Source organism: Dioscorea cayenensis, chromosome 8, assembly GCF_009730915.1.
Source record: "Dioscorea cayenensis subsp. rotundata cultivar TDr96_F1 chromosome 8, TDr96_F1_v2_PseudoChromosome.rev07_lg8_w22 25.fasta, whole genome shotgun sequence".
NCBI lineage: Eukaryota > Viridiplantae > Streptophyta > Magnoliopsida > Dioscoreales > Dioscoreaceae > Dioscorea > Dioscorea cayenensis.
Window position 1 is genome coordinate 5,949,223 of NC_052478.1, and position 15,047 is coordinate 5,964,269.

General features: G+C 37.9%; 3 protein-coding genes across 4 annotated transcripts; 2 read left to right on the forward strand and 1 right to left on the reverse strand.

Annotated features, from left to right (window-relative positions):
- Positions 1-1,043: 1,043 nt before the first annotated feature.
- LOC120266717 (eukaryotic translation initiation factor 3 subunit C) lies at positions 1,044-7,248 on the reverse strand. 2 transcript variants are annotated; one of them, XM_039274373.1, is made up of 4 exons: positions 7,165-7,248; positions 6,880-6,942; positions 4,967-6,784; positions 1,044-2,262 (listed from the first exon to the last, which is right to left on the reverse strand). In XM_039274373.1, exons 2-4 carry the CDS (start codon positions 6,901-6,903, stop codon positions 1,285-1,287), a joined length of 2,820 nt encoding a protein of 939 aa, XP_039130307.1. In that variant the 5' UTR covers positions 6,904-6,942; positions 7,165-7,248; the 3' UTR covers positions 1,044-1,284. The 2 variants fall into 2 exon arrangements, with proteins under 2 accessions (XP_039130307.1, XP_039130308.1); XM_039274374.1 differs by having other exon boundaries at positions 7,096-7,201.
- A 3,794-nt stretch (positions 7,249-11,042) lies between these two features.
- On the forward strand, positions 11,043-11,894 carry LOC120267202 (G-type lectin S-receptor-like serine/threonine-protein kinase At2g19130). Its single transcript, XM_039274897.1, has 2 exons — positions 11,043-11,279; positions 11,385-11,894. Exons 1-2 carry the CDS (start codon positions 11,043-11,045, stop codon positions 11,892-11,894), a joined length of 747 nt encoding a protein of 248 aa, XP_039130831.1.
- A 33-nt stretch (positions 11,895-11,927) lies between these two features.
- Positions 11,928-14,803, forward strand: LOC120267203 (G-type lectin S-receptor-like serine/threonine-protein kinase At2g19130). Its single transcript, XM_039274898.1, has 5 exons — positions 11,928-12,225; positions 12,315-12,456; positions 12,598-12,654; positions 12,773-13,163; positions 14,627-14,803. Exons 1-5 carry the CDS (start codon positions 11,928-11,930, stop codon positions 14,801-14,803), a joined length of 1,065 nt encoding a protein of 354 aa, XP_039130832.1.
- The last annotated feature ends 244 nt before the right edge of the window (positions 14,804-15,047 follow it).

A 15,047-nucleotide genomic window follows, 5' to 3' on the forward strand; every position in this document is an offset into this window, starting at 1 on the left:
CTACGGAAAACCCCCCCACTTCCTCTCATACCGCCGAAATAGCTGCAGTCACGACTCCCCATGCAAGGGCATTTTTGTCCATAAAATTTTAAAATCACTCCGTTGACATCCGTTACATGCTTTGGGGGGTTGAAAAACATGGAAATAAAAGGAAGGGGTTTTTGGGGAGTGCAAAACTAACGGGGTGTTTTTGGCAATAATGCAAACTTAGACGGTGTTTTTGGCAATTTCCACTTAAAAATTTAGTTATTCATTTTCCTAACGGTATATATTAATATTAATAATTTTTAACTTATATTTGTTTGAGTAATTAAATAAATAAATGTTATTAAAAAAAAGCCATGCTTGGCTTTGAAGATAAAAAATTTTACCCAATAACTCATAGTCTAGCGAGAGTGAAATATTCAAAAGACCTCGAATTTAAGACTCGTTAGAAGTAATAATAGTAACAGATCACTGATTGTGGGTGCGGCCTCACTGCCCAAACTCATCATCCCTATTTGAGAGTAAGCATGTTAAATAATTATTTTTCAACTCGTGCACATTTCCCTAATGTATATATTGCATACATTCAAAATAATTTAAATAATTTCAGAACTAGTCCGACAACACAACATCATGCTAATGAGATGCAATTTTTTTCTTCTTTTAATATCGAGAGAGATAGACACATTTTTTATGCTTTAACCCAGAGATACATCTAGAGAAAACCAAATTATCATCAGAAAAAAAGCCAAATCCTCAATTTTCTGCCCACATTATCAGAAAAGGCCAAATCCTCAACCTTCTACCAAAACAACAGTGGCTAACGGAATACAAATTGAGTTAACCTAAAATTCAGTTATACACACACACACACACACACACACACACACACACACATATATAAGGTTAATCCATCTATCCCCTGATAAATCTACCGAAGAAGACAATCCATTTAACCGCCGTCTTCCACCAATGCGAACATAGCAAGTGAGCCAGATAATGCTCCAACATTTCACAAGACATCAATATACGTAGCCACAAGGAAAAAAAGCTGAAGATGAATACAAAAATGTAAACATACGTTAAGCTTAAGTTTCAAGAGTGCCATTAAGTTTACAGCCTCAACACTCAAAGAAGAAGCCAATAAAATTGTTTCAAAATAACACTAGAGAAATAAACTGATACAGTAACCAAATTAATTACTAATTGACAACGGAGCAAATAAATAGAAGAACCAAAATTTAGACTGATTGCCTTTCTCTCAGAGTCGTAAATTCCGTCAAGTTCCTTGGCTTATTATTAAACCTTAACAGCCTTGTTGAGATTTACCATGCGCGCTGAAGGATCCATCTGTGAACCCCTAGTTCCTGAACCAGACTGATAGTTCCTGCCTCCGCTCCTGTAACCATCTTGAAATCGCATGCTCTGATAACCACCCGGCCCCCGAGCACCTTGCGCAGATCGATCTCCAACCTGCCCAGGGCCACCTGATCTGCCTCCATATCCTGTCCGTGATCCATATCCGCTACCCAGTCTCCCCTGTGAGTTTGAGAGGAAATTTTCCTGCCATCTACCAGATGCACCTGTATAGTCCTGTGCATCTCCCCTCCGCCGTGGTGGCAATCCATCAACTCCGCCACCAGTTCGTACCTCAAATGCCCTCTCATTGCTCTCAGTAAGTATTGCAAGTTTGTCTGCCATCTGGAACAGAAGGTTCTGCAGCCTGTTGTGTTCGACGTTGTGAAACACAATGCACTTGGTTGGCTGGTCCCAGCTAGCATGAAGTTCTTCTGTAATCATCATCTTGCTCACTATGCTGTGAGCTTGAGACTCCGAAAGGTCAAACATGATCATCAGCTGATCTAGGCTCAGGGACTCATAGCATGATGAATAGGCGAAGAGGTAAGTCCTTAGAGCCTCATCCTTTATCTTAGCCTTCAACATCTCCATCACACTCACCCGGTTTGTTAGGAGTTTCCAGATTTCAAGGGAATCTATGACATCAAAGGCTTTCTGATAGTCTCCTTTGCTAAGGGCTCTTGTGGCAGCCATTACATGGTCCCTCACATTCTCTGGAGGCCCAACAAATGTCTGCCTCTCACTTACTTCAAGGAGTCTTCGAAATGTCTTACTTATAACCTTCCGCTTGGCATCATGAATGTTGGAAGCCATGTTGGGTACCTCAAGAAGCATTGCGCAGATCAAATGAGTGGCTTCGAGGAGCTCAAGGTTTATGTGCATATGATACGGCATCTGCCTTCTCCTCTCGAGTTTTTCCTGATAAAAATCAAATAAAAGACTAAGTCATATAATTCTATAAAGTAAAACCAGAATCTGTAAGTTGAAAACAATTACAATTAAAGATAAGTTGCAAGCAAAACCTACATTAGAAATCAGCATTGAAAGCATATCACGAAGCCAAAATAATGGAAAAAGATAAAAACAAGGAAACAGAAAGCTCAAAAGGGCCTAAACAAAGAAATATTTTCCAAGAAAACTCCAGGTAGTTACAGAGAAACAAAGATGAGAGCATAAATGTTACACAAAGAAAGCAAAGAATAAACATAGATAAAGATCAGAAGGTGCAAGAAACATGAAAAAATTTAATAAATACTTTTTACTAAAGCATATAACACTTGATTTTACATGTTGCCTATCATTCAGACTAACACTCTAAATGGCCACTAAAAAAAAGAGATTTATCCATCAATTTCCAAGTAGTACGGATTTTTCTCATAGTTTCCATGGGGGATGGTTAGGTGAGCTAGGTAAGTCTACAGACTGTTAACATAGATAAATAAGTCTGAACTTTAAACAATACTAAGTGGAAATTCTTATACAGCTTGATCTCATTCACTTGATCATTAAAAACAATTGAGAGGGGGAGAGGGAGGAAGAGAGAGAGAACAATTTTATGTTCCTTTTCATAGTTCCTCAAATTATCATGATAGAATAAACATAAAATGTTGCTCCACTAGGAATATCCTCATAGAGCTGCTGCAGCAGTAACATCATCAAGAGCTGCAGCGGTAACATCATCAAGAGGATGTTTAGTTGGTAATATACATTCTCCAACAAACACCCTAAACTTACTAACCCATTTTTATAAAATTTAATTATTTATATAATATATTTATTAATTAAATTTAAAAAAAATTAAAATTTATAGAAATATCTATTTCTATAAAAAAATTTCCCTCCAAACAAATACTTGCACACACCAATCACACAAAAACCAAGCCCCTAGATGAGCTTTAGGTAAAAATCTACCCCCAATGCAAGTAGTACTCTTGGAAGAAACATATTTATAAGGCATTCTCAAGAAGGTACAAGGCTTCATCAATTGGGAGGTGAAATATCTGTTATGACACAAGGATGTGGTTAAGCATAACTCTCGATCTAAATTCACCCATTTGAATATCTGGGATTCAAACCAGCCTGGTTCAACTCCTTTATAAAACAATACTCTTATTGCAAACACATTATCTATGATGCACAATATCAGAAAACAAAAATCATTAGAAGAGCCAACCACCGTCTTAAAATTAATTAATTAAACACAGAAACCAATACCATATCCCACCAAACCTAAGAATATCTACACAAAAGCAGAAACTGAAACAATCAGCTCTCAGAAAATGAAAGAACAAAATGGTCTTTAAAAATTTGTAAATATCAAAGCTAAACAATAAAATGCACCCTATCCTAAACAACCTAATCTACAATAGAAATTTTGAAAAGTAAACAATAATTATTAAAAAATCACCACATATATTTAACATTGCATCAAAATAATAAGTCATACACAGTTTACAGGCAAAACTTTAGCACATAAGTGGTATGATGAGAGAATATCCTCATGATCCTATACAGTATAAGATTAGCCTTCATATCACACAGGGAAAAAAAGCCTATGATAATCATCAAAATACTCATGAGGGAATGATATTCAATTTTGAAGTTCAGGATTAATATCTGTATTCATCATGGTTTAGTCAAAGAGTTCATGAAAATTTAATAAAGAATAATTAAAAATTCTAGCCCAAAATCTAATGACTGAAACAATAGCTAGTTGATCAGATTAATCTGATTTTTTCCACGATAATTATTTCTGGCTTTACCACAATGCTTAAGTTGTAGCCATCTCAGATCAGAGAACAAATCTAGCTGTAGCCCCAGCTTACAAGCATATAAAGCTCGTTGCCTTATGCAAGAAACAGAACAAAATCTCACTATAAACTATACTGCCTTGTCTAACAATAAGGGATGCATATCTTATCTTGCAAGATGAACTTAAGGGAAGATGGTTTTCTCTGCCTATGAAGTATACTGTTTTTTTTTTAATTATAAAGAATATAATTCCATCTCATATTAAACTCAAGGAACTGTAGGAAGATAGCCTTTATAATGGATAAATAAAATAGTACCTAAATCATAACAAGCAAAATAATTATTGTTAAATTATTCTAGAATGTAGAATAGAAGATATGAACTCATACAAAGGAAATCCTCAAGAATATGTGAATCAATGTATACAGCAAAAATAATTTTGGACATGGAAAAAGCATCATGTGTCACCTAAGTGAAGATGTAACAGAACCAATAGAACTACAAAATTATAACAATGTACACTTATGTACAATACAAAACACATTAAAAATAAATGGAAACATCTTTATATGCTAAACGGACAAATGAACAATCTGAATCAAAAAACACTTAAGGTAAACTAGCAAAATCTGCGAAGGCAGAATATACTCTAGTTCATCTTCACAAGGCAAAATGACAGAATGCCCAAAAGGACCTTCAGAAAAAAACAATGACAGTACCATGCTCAACAAATTCCACAAAGCATATAATTTAGTCAGCGACAGCTTTAGTAAGAAACCAGTCATTATACCATGCGAACAGTGGAAAAAGACAAAAGGCTATGAATGCAAGAAAAAGAAATTTAAAACCTAAATATCAGAAGAGAACACACCTGCTCAGGGGTCTTTTCATGGTAACGATTTTGTGATACACCTTGTGCAATTAACTCCTTTACTCTTCCTCCAGTATACAGTTCAGACAAGCATCCATGTGCTTCAATAATAAGCCCTGCCCTAAAGGCACACAACCCAAGCTGCGCCATTGCCCTATTAAACAATATCTGTGATGATATGTCCAAAAGCTGAATCCCTTCCTGCAGATGGCTCATCAAAAGCAGGTCCCGAGCAATGGAGAACTCATCAAAAATGGCATGATGGTATATGTCACAAAGCATAGCCCTAGCCTTAGTTCTCTCATCTCCATACTTGTAGATGAGTGACACAAGCAGATCCATCAGCTCCCTACTACTCTCTGGGAAAGTAGGCCGGCGGCGGACAAGCTCAGGAATAACAACAAATGCTGGGGGGCCCCTAATCTCCTCAGCAGCCTGACGTTCCTCACTTGCTTCCTCATCCCCATCCTCTCCACCAATTTCAGTTCTATCAGACTCTGCCAACTTCCTCATAGCATCATAGACGCCCTGTGGTTTATAATAAATAAGCTCAACACGCTTTAGTGCCACCTTAGCAGCTGCCTTGAAATCCCCCACCCTCTCCAGATATTCCTGAACATTCTGTGCAACAACTAAAAATAAAGGCTCATCCCTGAGCCTCTCCACATAGTCCCTGGTATGAGGATCAGTGCACTGCAAGCTCTTAAAAAACTCAGAGTCCAACCTCTCAAGGAAGGCAACCAAGTTGCCCCACACTCGTATAGTTCCCTTATGGTCCACACCCTTCTGTGTCTCATTCTCCTCAGGTTCAACAGTGTCATCCACTACAATATTGGGGTACTGCTCAAGAATATCGAGCACAAGGAGCATGTTGTCAACACACTTCTTCCACACATTGACAGGCATGTGTCCAAGCAAACTTGGATTCACATCAAACTGAGCTGAAATTACACTGAACAAAATTTCAAGCTTCTGTGCAGGGGTCTTTGCAACTCGTGTCAAGAAAGTAAGCTGCTCCACCTGCTCGATTCTTCCAGTTCCCTTCCTGCCCCTTGCTGCCACAATTTCTTTAAGCTTCTTATCAACAATATCCCAAGTGATCTCACTAGGGTCTTTCATGAACTGCTTGTCCATGAGCTTATCCTTCTTGCTCATCTTCTTTTCCCACCCTCCACTCTCTGCTTGCGCATCATCATCCTCATCCTCATCCCCGTCTGACAGTGTAATCTTTGAAGGGTCTTCTTCAACCTCTGAACCTGAATCATCATCCTCCTCACCGTCTTCCTCATCATCTTCATCCCCCTCATCCTCACTTTCAGGCTTCTCACGGTACTTAATTATCAACTCCTCATACTGTTTGTTATTCTTCTTTAGTTTCTGTTTCATAGAGTTCAAAGCCTTGGCATTGGAACTGCTCATCTTCTTCCTAGCATCTTTATTGGCTAAGGCCTGGGCCAAGAAATCCTCAAGCATCACAAGAGCCTTAATGTAGAGGTTGGGCACCTTTTCAGACTCAGTGACACGAAGGACCTTCTCAAGCTGTTTGTTGATTTTCTCAAAGCTCTCTTGGAGGCTCACCCAATCATTGATCTTCATCGCGTTGCGCATCTGGTCAACAGTGGCCACCATCTCATCAAACCTCTTATCCCGTGCAGACCTGACCTCACGCCGGCGACCACCATCAGAGTCTTCACTATCAGAAGCATTGCCCTTAATATATCGATTTTCGGGTGGGCCGGTGGCCGACTCGGCCGGCCCCGCCTCAACATCGCTTCCCTCATACTGACTCTCCTCCTCCTCCTCACTGTCACTGCCACCCTGAAATCATCAAAAGCAGAGCAATTTTCAAGTTTTAAGCTAAATCACAACTACAAAAAGCCAAACTATGGGTTAGGATTTTCAAATTCAATCACCTGCGTCCAGAAACGAGAAGCCATGATTCTCTAGCGTAGTCTATTCGAACAGAGAAGAATACCCTAGAATTCAAAAATCCAGCACTCAAGATCAGAGAAAAACTTCAAAAAATCTATAAAAAAATTGAATTTTTATAGAATAAAAATCCGAATCACAGCCAAACGGGGATCACATAATCATTATATCGATCGCAATCAAAAGAAAAGGAGACAAACCTGAAGAAAAATTGGTAGATTTTACGAATTAGGGAGAATTAGGGAGATAGAAAAAGAATCAAACCTCACCTGGTTCTCAAGCAGCAGTGATGGAGGAACAGTATGGCGGTGGCCGTCTAGGGTTTGTGATGTGGCCCAGAACGTTGATGAGATATATATGAATATTTATGAATACCCCCTGAAAATTTCTCTAATTATATAAAAATCCTTGCTTGTCCATTTCTTACATTAACCCCCTCTTGTTCAAATTATTTTGCTTAACACCCCTTTGTTATGGGAAATTATAATTTATTTTCATCATGTCAGAACTAAAATACTAATTATGGGCAACACTAGTTTTATTAAAAAAAAATTAATAGAAGTAAATTAGTTTTAGGAAATCAAAATTAAAAAAATACTCTCGTTTAATTATTCTGACCAAAACCTTTATTGAATATTTTAGTTTCGAGGAAATTTTTTTTTATTATAATTCATCCAAAAATAAAATGTTTTAACTTAAAAAAAATAACTATCACCTAAAAACTATATAAAAAAAATTATTCCATAAACCAATTCAAATTTTTTTTTTTACACAATAAGCACCGCTATTTAAAAGTTTTTTTTTAACAAAGAGAAGACAAGCGCCCTCCATTTAAGTGTAAGTCAGGAACATGCACGTGTGGGGAGCAGAGCTCAACACCGACCCACGTGCCCTCATCTTGCGTGGACATGGAATTCGATCTCGGGCTCTCCCCGAAATGAACGCCCTATATAAGAGACCCAGTACCAATTGACTTAAAGGCCGTTGGTCGCTATTTAAAAATTAATTGGCAAGAAATGTAAAACAGGTAAATTTTTCTTATTTATGATTTATTCTATTTTAAAAAAAATAAATCAAATTAAAGAAACCAATCTAATAAAACCTTTATTGTTTGTTTAATTTAAGTTAAACCTTTTATCAAAGGCTTTACGTTCCAAAAAAACTTATACCAAAGATTTTTTCATGCTAGTACAAGAAGCATCAAGAAGTTTATAATATATATATAAACTATTTATTATATGAAGCATAGAGCTAGTTTGATTAGGTTGGGCTTGAGTTCCGAACGGCTTGCGTAAACCTATCAAAGCCCAAGATGCGCTCAATATGGCCCAAGTTGCTCAAACTCAGATCAATTACAGGCTTTCAGGCTGAAAATATTATTATCTTATGAACCTATGCAGCAAGTTGATTTTGTTAGAGCTTTGATTCGGAAAATGCAAGATATTATCAACAGAAATGGATCACTCCAGCTCGATTAGCAAAGTAAGATATTATTTCTTCATTGTTATTTCCAGAGACTTGATTTTATTTGCTTAATTAATTAAGACTAAAATCTCGTTAAATAAGTTGTCATAGTTCAACACTCTAGATTTTTTAAAGTAACATGATTTGATGGAAAAAGTTATTGATCAAGTGGGCATTTTATCCGCGTTTTTAGTTTGTTATTTTCATCATCTGAATTTTTCTGCAATTTGCACTCTTGCAACTTCATTTAACTGCAATGCATTATTTGTAGGAGCCTTAACATGGATTATGAACATTATTAATGAATCAAAATGAATACCTACCAATCAAAATGAATACCTTTTTATGAATCAAAATGCATTGTTTGTATACTTTTTTTTTATATATAAAATGTACCATCTTATATTATATCCAACACATATACCAACAAAACCTGTAACTCAAAATAAAAAAATTTCTCTCTCAATTTAATCTAAAATATCAATATAATTCACAACATTTTACAAAATCAATTAACTCCACAAGATATGGTTAGTTGTTTTTTTAGCCAGGCCACACAAAGGGCAAGCTAATTGAGCCAATGTCCAGATTATACAAAAAAAATTATATGTAGAAGTATGATCATGTAGCATCCTTCAGAAAAAGATTTTAATCAAGGAATTACATGGAGTTTTCACAATATATGCCAACCTTTCTTCATTTCTTATTTGTGTTTGTCTTCCACATCTAGTGGAACTTTTGTACCCTTTCTTCCTTTAATACATGTTGTTTACCTATCTTTTTGGAAAAAAAGAACCTATGCCAACACTGCCATTCATTTATTTAAAAAAAAAAAACCTTGCCATTCATAATCCTCTGAAACACAGTTTATATTCAAATGATTGTAAATCATATTCGACACAGCAACATAAAGCCAAAAACCAATATTGTAAAAGAGCTATCAAATTTGAGGGCATGCAATCAATTCCAATCCAAATGCACCCAAGAAAATCAGCTAAAACATTTGTCAATAAAGCATTAATTACTTTGAAGAAAATCATAAACTTTCAAACTTTCAAAAGGAAATTCCATGGTAATGAATGTCGGTTTAAAAGTCAAGGGTTGGTCATAGAAGCCCGTCAAAGCCGCTCAATGCGTTGTTTGCCTCTAGGGACATGAACTACTAATTTGTCTTATTTGCTTATGTTTAACAATATTAAATAGGGAAAAAGCTAAAAAACTAGTATGGTTTTCAAATTTTTGCGAAATAAGGAATGAGGAATTTTTCGATTCTATAATATGTGGTTTCTGAGACTTGCAAAAAAGGAAAAACCGTTATCAGCGAATTAACTGTTAACTCATCGCAAGCAAAATCGTCATTTTTATTTAAAAAAATCAACTTATATGACATAAAAAAATTTATTTTTTTAAATTTATTTTTTTCTTCCAAAAATTTCACTAAACAAGACTTAAATTCCAAAAAAATCAAACAAAAATCATGTTGAAAAAAATCTTGTTTTTTTAAGCCACATAATGATTTTTTTACATAAATAGACAATTTTGCCCCTGCTAAAAACGGAAAAGTTAACGCTGATTAACGGTTTTTCCCTTTTTGCAAATCGGGAAACCACATATCATAGAATCGAAAAAAAAATTCCTCATTCCTTATTTTGCAAAACTCGGAAACCACATGAGTTTTTTTTGTACTTTTCCCTATTAAATATGTTTCTTTTGCCACCATTCTTCTACACCACTTATCACCAAACTCCAAACTCCAAACTCCAAACCATGACTCCCCGAAGTACATTCAGTGTTTTCATGTTTTCTACCCTCTCTTTAGCCATTTGTTACTCGCATGCATTAGACTCCATCACCAGCAACCAAGCCCTCACTGGTGACCAGAGGCTCTTCTCCAAAGGTGGCAACTTTGTGTTTGGTTTCTTCACTAAAGATAGCTCCTCTAGCAAATTCTACATTGGGATCTGGTATAAAAAATTCCCACAAATCTGTAAAGATCGCAAGAGGTCTCTACGACACTCACAAAGTCAAACAATCAAGACAACCAACCAATTAAACAATTCGATCAACCCATAATAAATCACAAACAGCACACACCAATTTATACGTGGAAAACCCCTTCGATGTGAAGGATAAAAACCACGAGACCGTTCAAGGAGTCCACCCTTTACTTCTCTTATTGATAAATTGAGGGCAAAAGAATCCCAAATCAGTCAACAAAGGATTCACAACCCACCAACAATTTTCAAGAACAATAAGAGATCAAGATAGAGCAAAAAAGTGTAGAAATCACCCAAAAACTGCTGGTCTGTTAAAGCTGCGTTTCTGACCAAACCAGAGCACCTGAGGATGATCCGACCGTTCAAAATGAAGCCCTTCTTGTCAGGAACAAGCTGGCCAAATTTGAGCAAAATCGGACCACGGGAGCACCTCCGATCGTAGAGTTGATCAAAACTTCACACACAAAACCGGGAATAACAAACCCCTCTTAAGCTCTCTCTTTTCTTCTTTGATTGCCGTCCGCCTTTTTCATGTTGTACAGCCAAAACCAAAGAATAAAATCACCAAAAGAAAATTCTCTTGGAAACCCTAATATCAATGCCAAATGGACCCAAGAAATAAGACATAACAAGTCCAACATAAAGGCCCAACATAAACAACAAAAGCAATATGAAATATTGCAAATATGGGTTGGACCCATAACAAAATCAACCCTGTCTGGGTCGCTAACAGAGCCACCCCAGTCTCAGAAATCACCAAGTCTCTGTTTCATATCTCTAAAGATGGTAACTTGGCTCTCCTAGATCAATCTAAGTCCCTCATATGGTCCACCAACACCGCCATCTCCTCTAATTCTTCCACAGTTGCTGTCCTCCTAGACAACGGGAGCCTTGTCTTGAGAGATGCTGAGAACTCTTCTAACGTCTTCTGGCAAAGCATTGAAAACCCAACCGATAATTGGCTCCCTGGGGGCAAGATTGCTTTCAATAAAGTAACTTGAGTAGGACAGAGACTCATTTCATGGAAGAACTCTGAGAACCCAGCTCCAGGGTTATTCTCCCTCGTTATACAAGAGGATGGTCAGTACGTAATCCAGTGGAACATTAGCAAGACCTACTGGTTTTCAGGGCTATGGGATGGTCATGCTACATTCAGACAAGTGCCCGAGATGATCCGAGGTTGTTCAATAGCTGACTACTGCTATATCAATAACACCAAAGAGAAATATTTCATATACATTCTCAAGAACAACAGCATCTTTCCTTTCATGCTGCTGATGGATGTCTCAGGGCAGATGAAGGCGATGATGTGGATGGAAGGCATCCAAAAATGGACATATTTCTTCTCTGTGCCAGAAGCTCAGTGTGACGTTACTAACTTCTGTGGCCCCTTCGGCAGCTGCAATGAGCAGAGCCAGCAGCACTGCAGTTGCGTCAGGGGATTCAGCCAAAGATCCCCAAAAGACTGGGCTTCGAGGGACTACAGTGGCGTCTGTGTCCGGGACACACCATTACAGTCCTGTAATGGCACTAGCTGAGATTACGCTAGTGAGGGAGATAAGTTTTCCCAGATGTCAAACGTGAGGTTGCCTGATGGCCGCCAGACTATGCAAGTTGGGAATGATGATGAATGTATGCAGGCTTGCTTGTACACCTGCTCTTGCACTGCCTATTTTTATAATGGCACTGGTTGCACTGTATGGTATGGTGATTTGCTTAATCTCCAAGATCAATATGAGGGATCAGATGGAGGAACTCTCTACCTCCGTCTAGCTGCTTCCGAGCTTCCAAATCATCATAAGAACGGAAGTGTTTCCGGCCTTGTTGCCGGTGTGGTAGCTGCATCTTTGGTTTGTTTCGGGATCATTTGTACTCTGGTAACAATAAGGATAATGAGAAGAAGAGCTTTCAAGTTAGTGATGGGACCTTTGGTGGCCTTGGTGCATGATGACTTGCAGACGTGCGACCAAGAACTTCTCCGACAAACTGGGCGCCGGGAGCTTTGGTTCTGTTTCTAAAGGTGCATTACCGATTCAATCGCTATTCTTTGTCAAGAAACTTGAAGGACTTCGTCAAGGTGAGAAGCAATTCGGAGCGGAGGTGAGCACGCTTGGGACCATTCAACATGTCAATCTAGTTCGTTTCGGGGGTTACGTCGTTTGAAGGGAAAGAAAGATTGCTTGTTTTTTATTATATGCCTAATGGTTCTCTGGATTCACATCTCTTTCATGGAAATGATAGCGTCTTAGACTGGTCCACTCGTTATCGAATTGCACTTGGAATTGCCAGAGGATTAGAGTATCTCCATGAAAAAAATGCGGAGAGTGTATCATCCATTGTGACATCAAACCAAAGAACATACTTTTTGGATCTTTGAGTTTAACCCAAAGGTGGGCTGATTTTGGTCTTGCAAAAGTCGCTTGGCGGGGGAGTTCGATCATGTGTTAACCAGCATGAGAGGAACTATTGGGTATCTGGCGCCGGAATGGATTACAGGATTAGCAATCACACCAAAGACTGATGTTTATAGCTTTGGTATGATGCTATTGGAAATAATATCAGGAAAGAGAAACACAGAGCAATTAGCAGAGAGTGGTGAGTCTGGTGACTATTATTTCCCTGCTGTGGCAGCAGTGAATGTGAGAGAAGATACGATTCAATGCTTGTTGGATGATAGATTGCAGGGAAACGCCAACATGGATGAACTAATCATAGCTTGTAGAGTTACTTGCTGGTGCGTTCAAGGTTTGGAAAGCCAAAGGCCAACAATGGGGTTGGTTGTTCGGATGCTTGAAGGACTTACGGAGGTTAGCATTCCTCCAATTCCTAGTATTTTTCGGGCCCTAGTTATCGATATGGAAAATTAACAAATGTTTTATAGAAATAAATAAAGCATGTTATTAAATAAAAAAAATTATATAAGCTAGAACTCTTTGATCAATGAAATTGGGGTAAATTTTTTGGGTGGTCACTTAACTTTAGTCTTGTATCAAATCAGTCATTAAATTTTAATTTGAATCAATTTGATCATTTTATTTTAATTTTGTTACATCGGTAGATCATTGGTTGATTTTTCACACCTTTTTGCTTATGTGAAAACTGGAGACTCCAATCATCCTTTGACTAACTCCATGTCAGCTTTGAAAATAATTAATACATAATAAATAAAATAAAATAAAATAATAAATAATACTAAGGTGAACCCCATCAACTCACACTTAAGCTCAACATCATCATCCTCATTGAACACACTATCCGGGGGTAATTTTTTTTGGTGGGATACCTTATTATGCTCGTGCTTCATTTTGAGCACCTTTTTTTAATTTGTATCAAAATGAGCACTTTAATTTAATTTGCTTTCATAGGGAGGGTACTGGGGCTATTCCGGTGATTGAGAGCTGATGTGTCAACCGGAGATCTGACGTGGAAATTTAATTCCCACTTGACTTGCCCCCATGGAAAAGCCACGTGGACAACTTATCCACGTCACCCAATTCTAAGCCACGTGGACAACTTACCCCTTTCTTCTCCCTTCTACTTTGTCTCCTTCGCGTTCGTTCACAGAGAAAGCAAAGCTCCCCTTGCTCTGCAAGCAAAGCTTGTTTGCCCTAACCATGAATCTGGCCAAATTTGTTACTTCCCCACACCTACATCTGCACTCGAAGTGACTGTAGAGGCAGAGACCGGAGATGGCAATGTATCTGGGGCCAACTATTCAAACTGGAGACTTTGATTTATCTGGGCTAAGATTTAGAGCCAAGTCCAAAGCATCTCCATCATTGATTATCTCTCTCAGACCCGCAGTCAAACTTCTACAATCCAACCACCAAAATGTAGTCCCATCTACTTCCACATTCATCTCCTTTGCCATATTTAAAATCTCTAATTTGGAAATCTTATCGTGGCAACAATAATCAGCAAAACCAACAAACTCACGGCCATCATATTTGTGTACTTCACCATTTGTAGAATACAATTTAATTGTAAAATAGTCACTACCAGGTGCTGAAAAAAAAAACCAAATATGTGTTCAATTCATTGTACGAAATTATTTCAAATTTGAAGAGATTTTGTTATTATATCACAAACCAGAAAGACATAATCCAACACATAAAAAACCTAATAAACTATAAACTATTCAACTGGAAAAACCTAAAATATAAACTACTCAACTGGGAAAACCTAAAACCAGTGTAGATGCAAAATTAAAACAAAAATAATGCAATGTCTTACGGCAAATTGGTGCTTCTGCGTTGGGTGGCCTTATCAGCCAATCAACTTCCATGTCTTCCGGATCAAATCTTCTGAAGATGGTCGGTCAATTTGGTATCTTGGTGTGCGCTCTGGAGGTGGTCTGCATCCCTGGTTTCTCACCGCCTACTCTCTCTGGGAACTCTGCTCTATTTCGGCAAACAAGGAGGAGAAGAAGATGGACGCCGGGAGATAGTTAGGGCAACCTCTGCTCTCTCTGTGAATGAACGCGAAGGAGACGAAGTAGAAGGGAGAAGAAAGGGGTAAGTTGTCCACGTGGCTTAGAATTGGGTGACATGGATAAGTTGTCCACGTGGCTTTTCCATGGGGGCAAGTCAGGTGGGAATTAAATTTCCAAGTCAGATCTCCGGTTGACACATCAGCTCTCAATCACCAGAATAGCCCCTGTGCCCTCCCTGTGAAAGCAAATTAAATTAAAG

What these genes read in the sequence shown, in the direction of transcription:
- LOC120267202 (XM_039274897.1), top strand. Translation starts at nt 11,043, where the DNA reads ATGGGTTGGACCCATAACAAAATCAACCCTGTCTGGGTCGCTAACAGA. An exon ending in ATGCTGAGAACTCTTCTAAC is followed by an intron (nt 11,280 to 11,384) that starts GTCTTCTGGCAA and finishes ATTTCATGGAAG; the next exon opens with AACTCTGAGAACCCAGCTCC.
- LOC120266717 (XM_039274373.1), bottom strand. Translation starts at nt 6,903, where the DNA reads ATGGCTTCTCGTTTCTGGACGCAG. An exon ending in CTTCTCGTTTCTGGACGCAG is followed by an intron (nt 6,785 to 6,879) that starts GTGATTGAATTT and finishes TGATGATTTCAG; the next exon opens with GGTGGCAGTGACAGTGAGGA. An exon ending in ATGAAAAGACCCCTGAGCAG is followed by an intron (nt 2,263 to 4,966) that starts GTGTGTTCTCTT and finishes GATTTTTATCAG; the next exon opens with GAAAAACTCGAGAGGAGAAG.
- LOC120267203 (XM_039274898.1), top strand. Translation starts at nt 11,928, where the DNA reads ATGTCAAACGTGAGGTTGCCTGATGGCCGCCAGACTATGCAAGTTGGG. An exon ending in AGAAGCAATTCGGAGCGGAG is followed by an intron (nt 12,457 to 12,597) that starts GTGAGCACGCTT and finishes TGGAAATGATAG; the next exon opens with CGTCTTAGACTGGTCCACTC. An exon ending in TGCTTGAAGGACTTACGGAG is followed by an intron (nt 13,164 to 14,626) that starts GTTAGCATTCCT and finishes TGGCCTTATCAG; the next exon opens with CCAATCAACTTCCATGTCTT.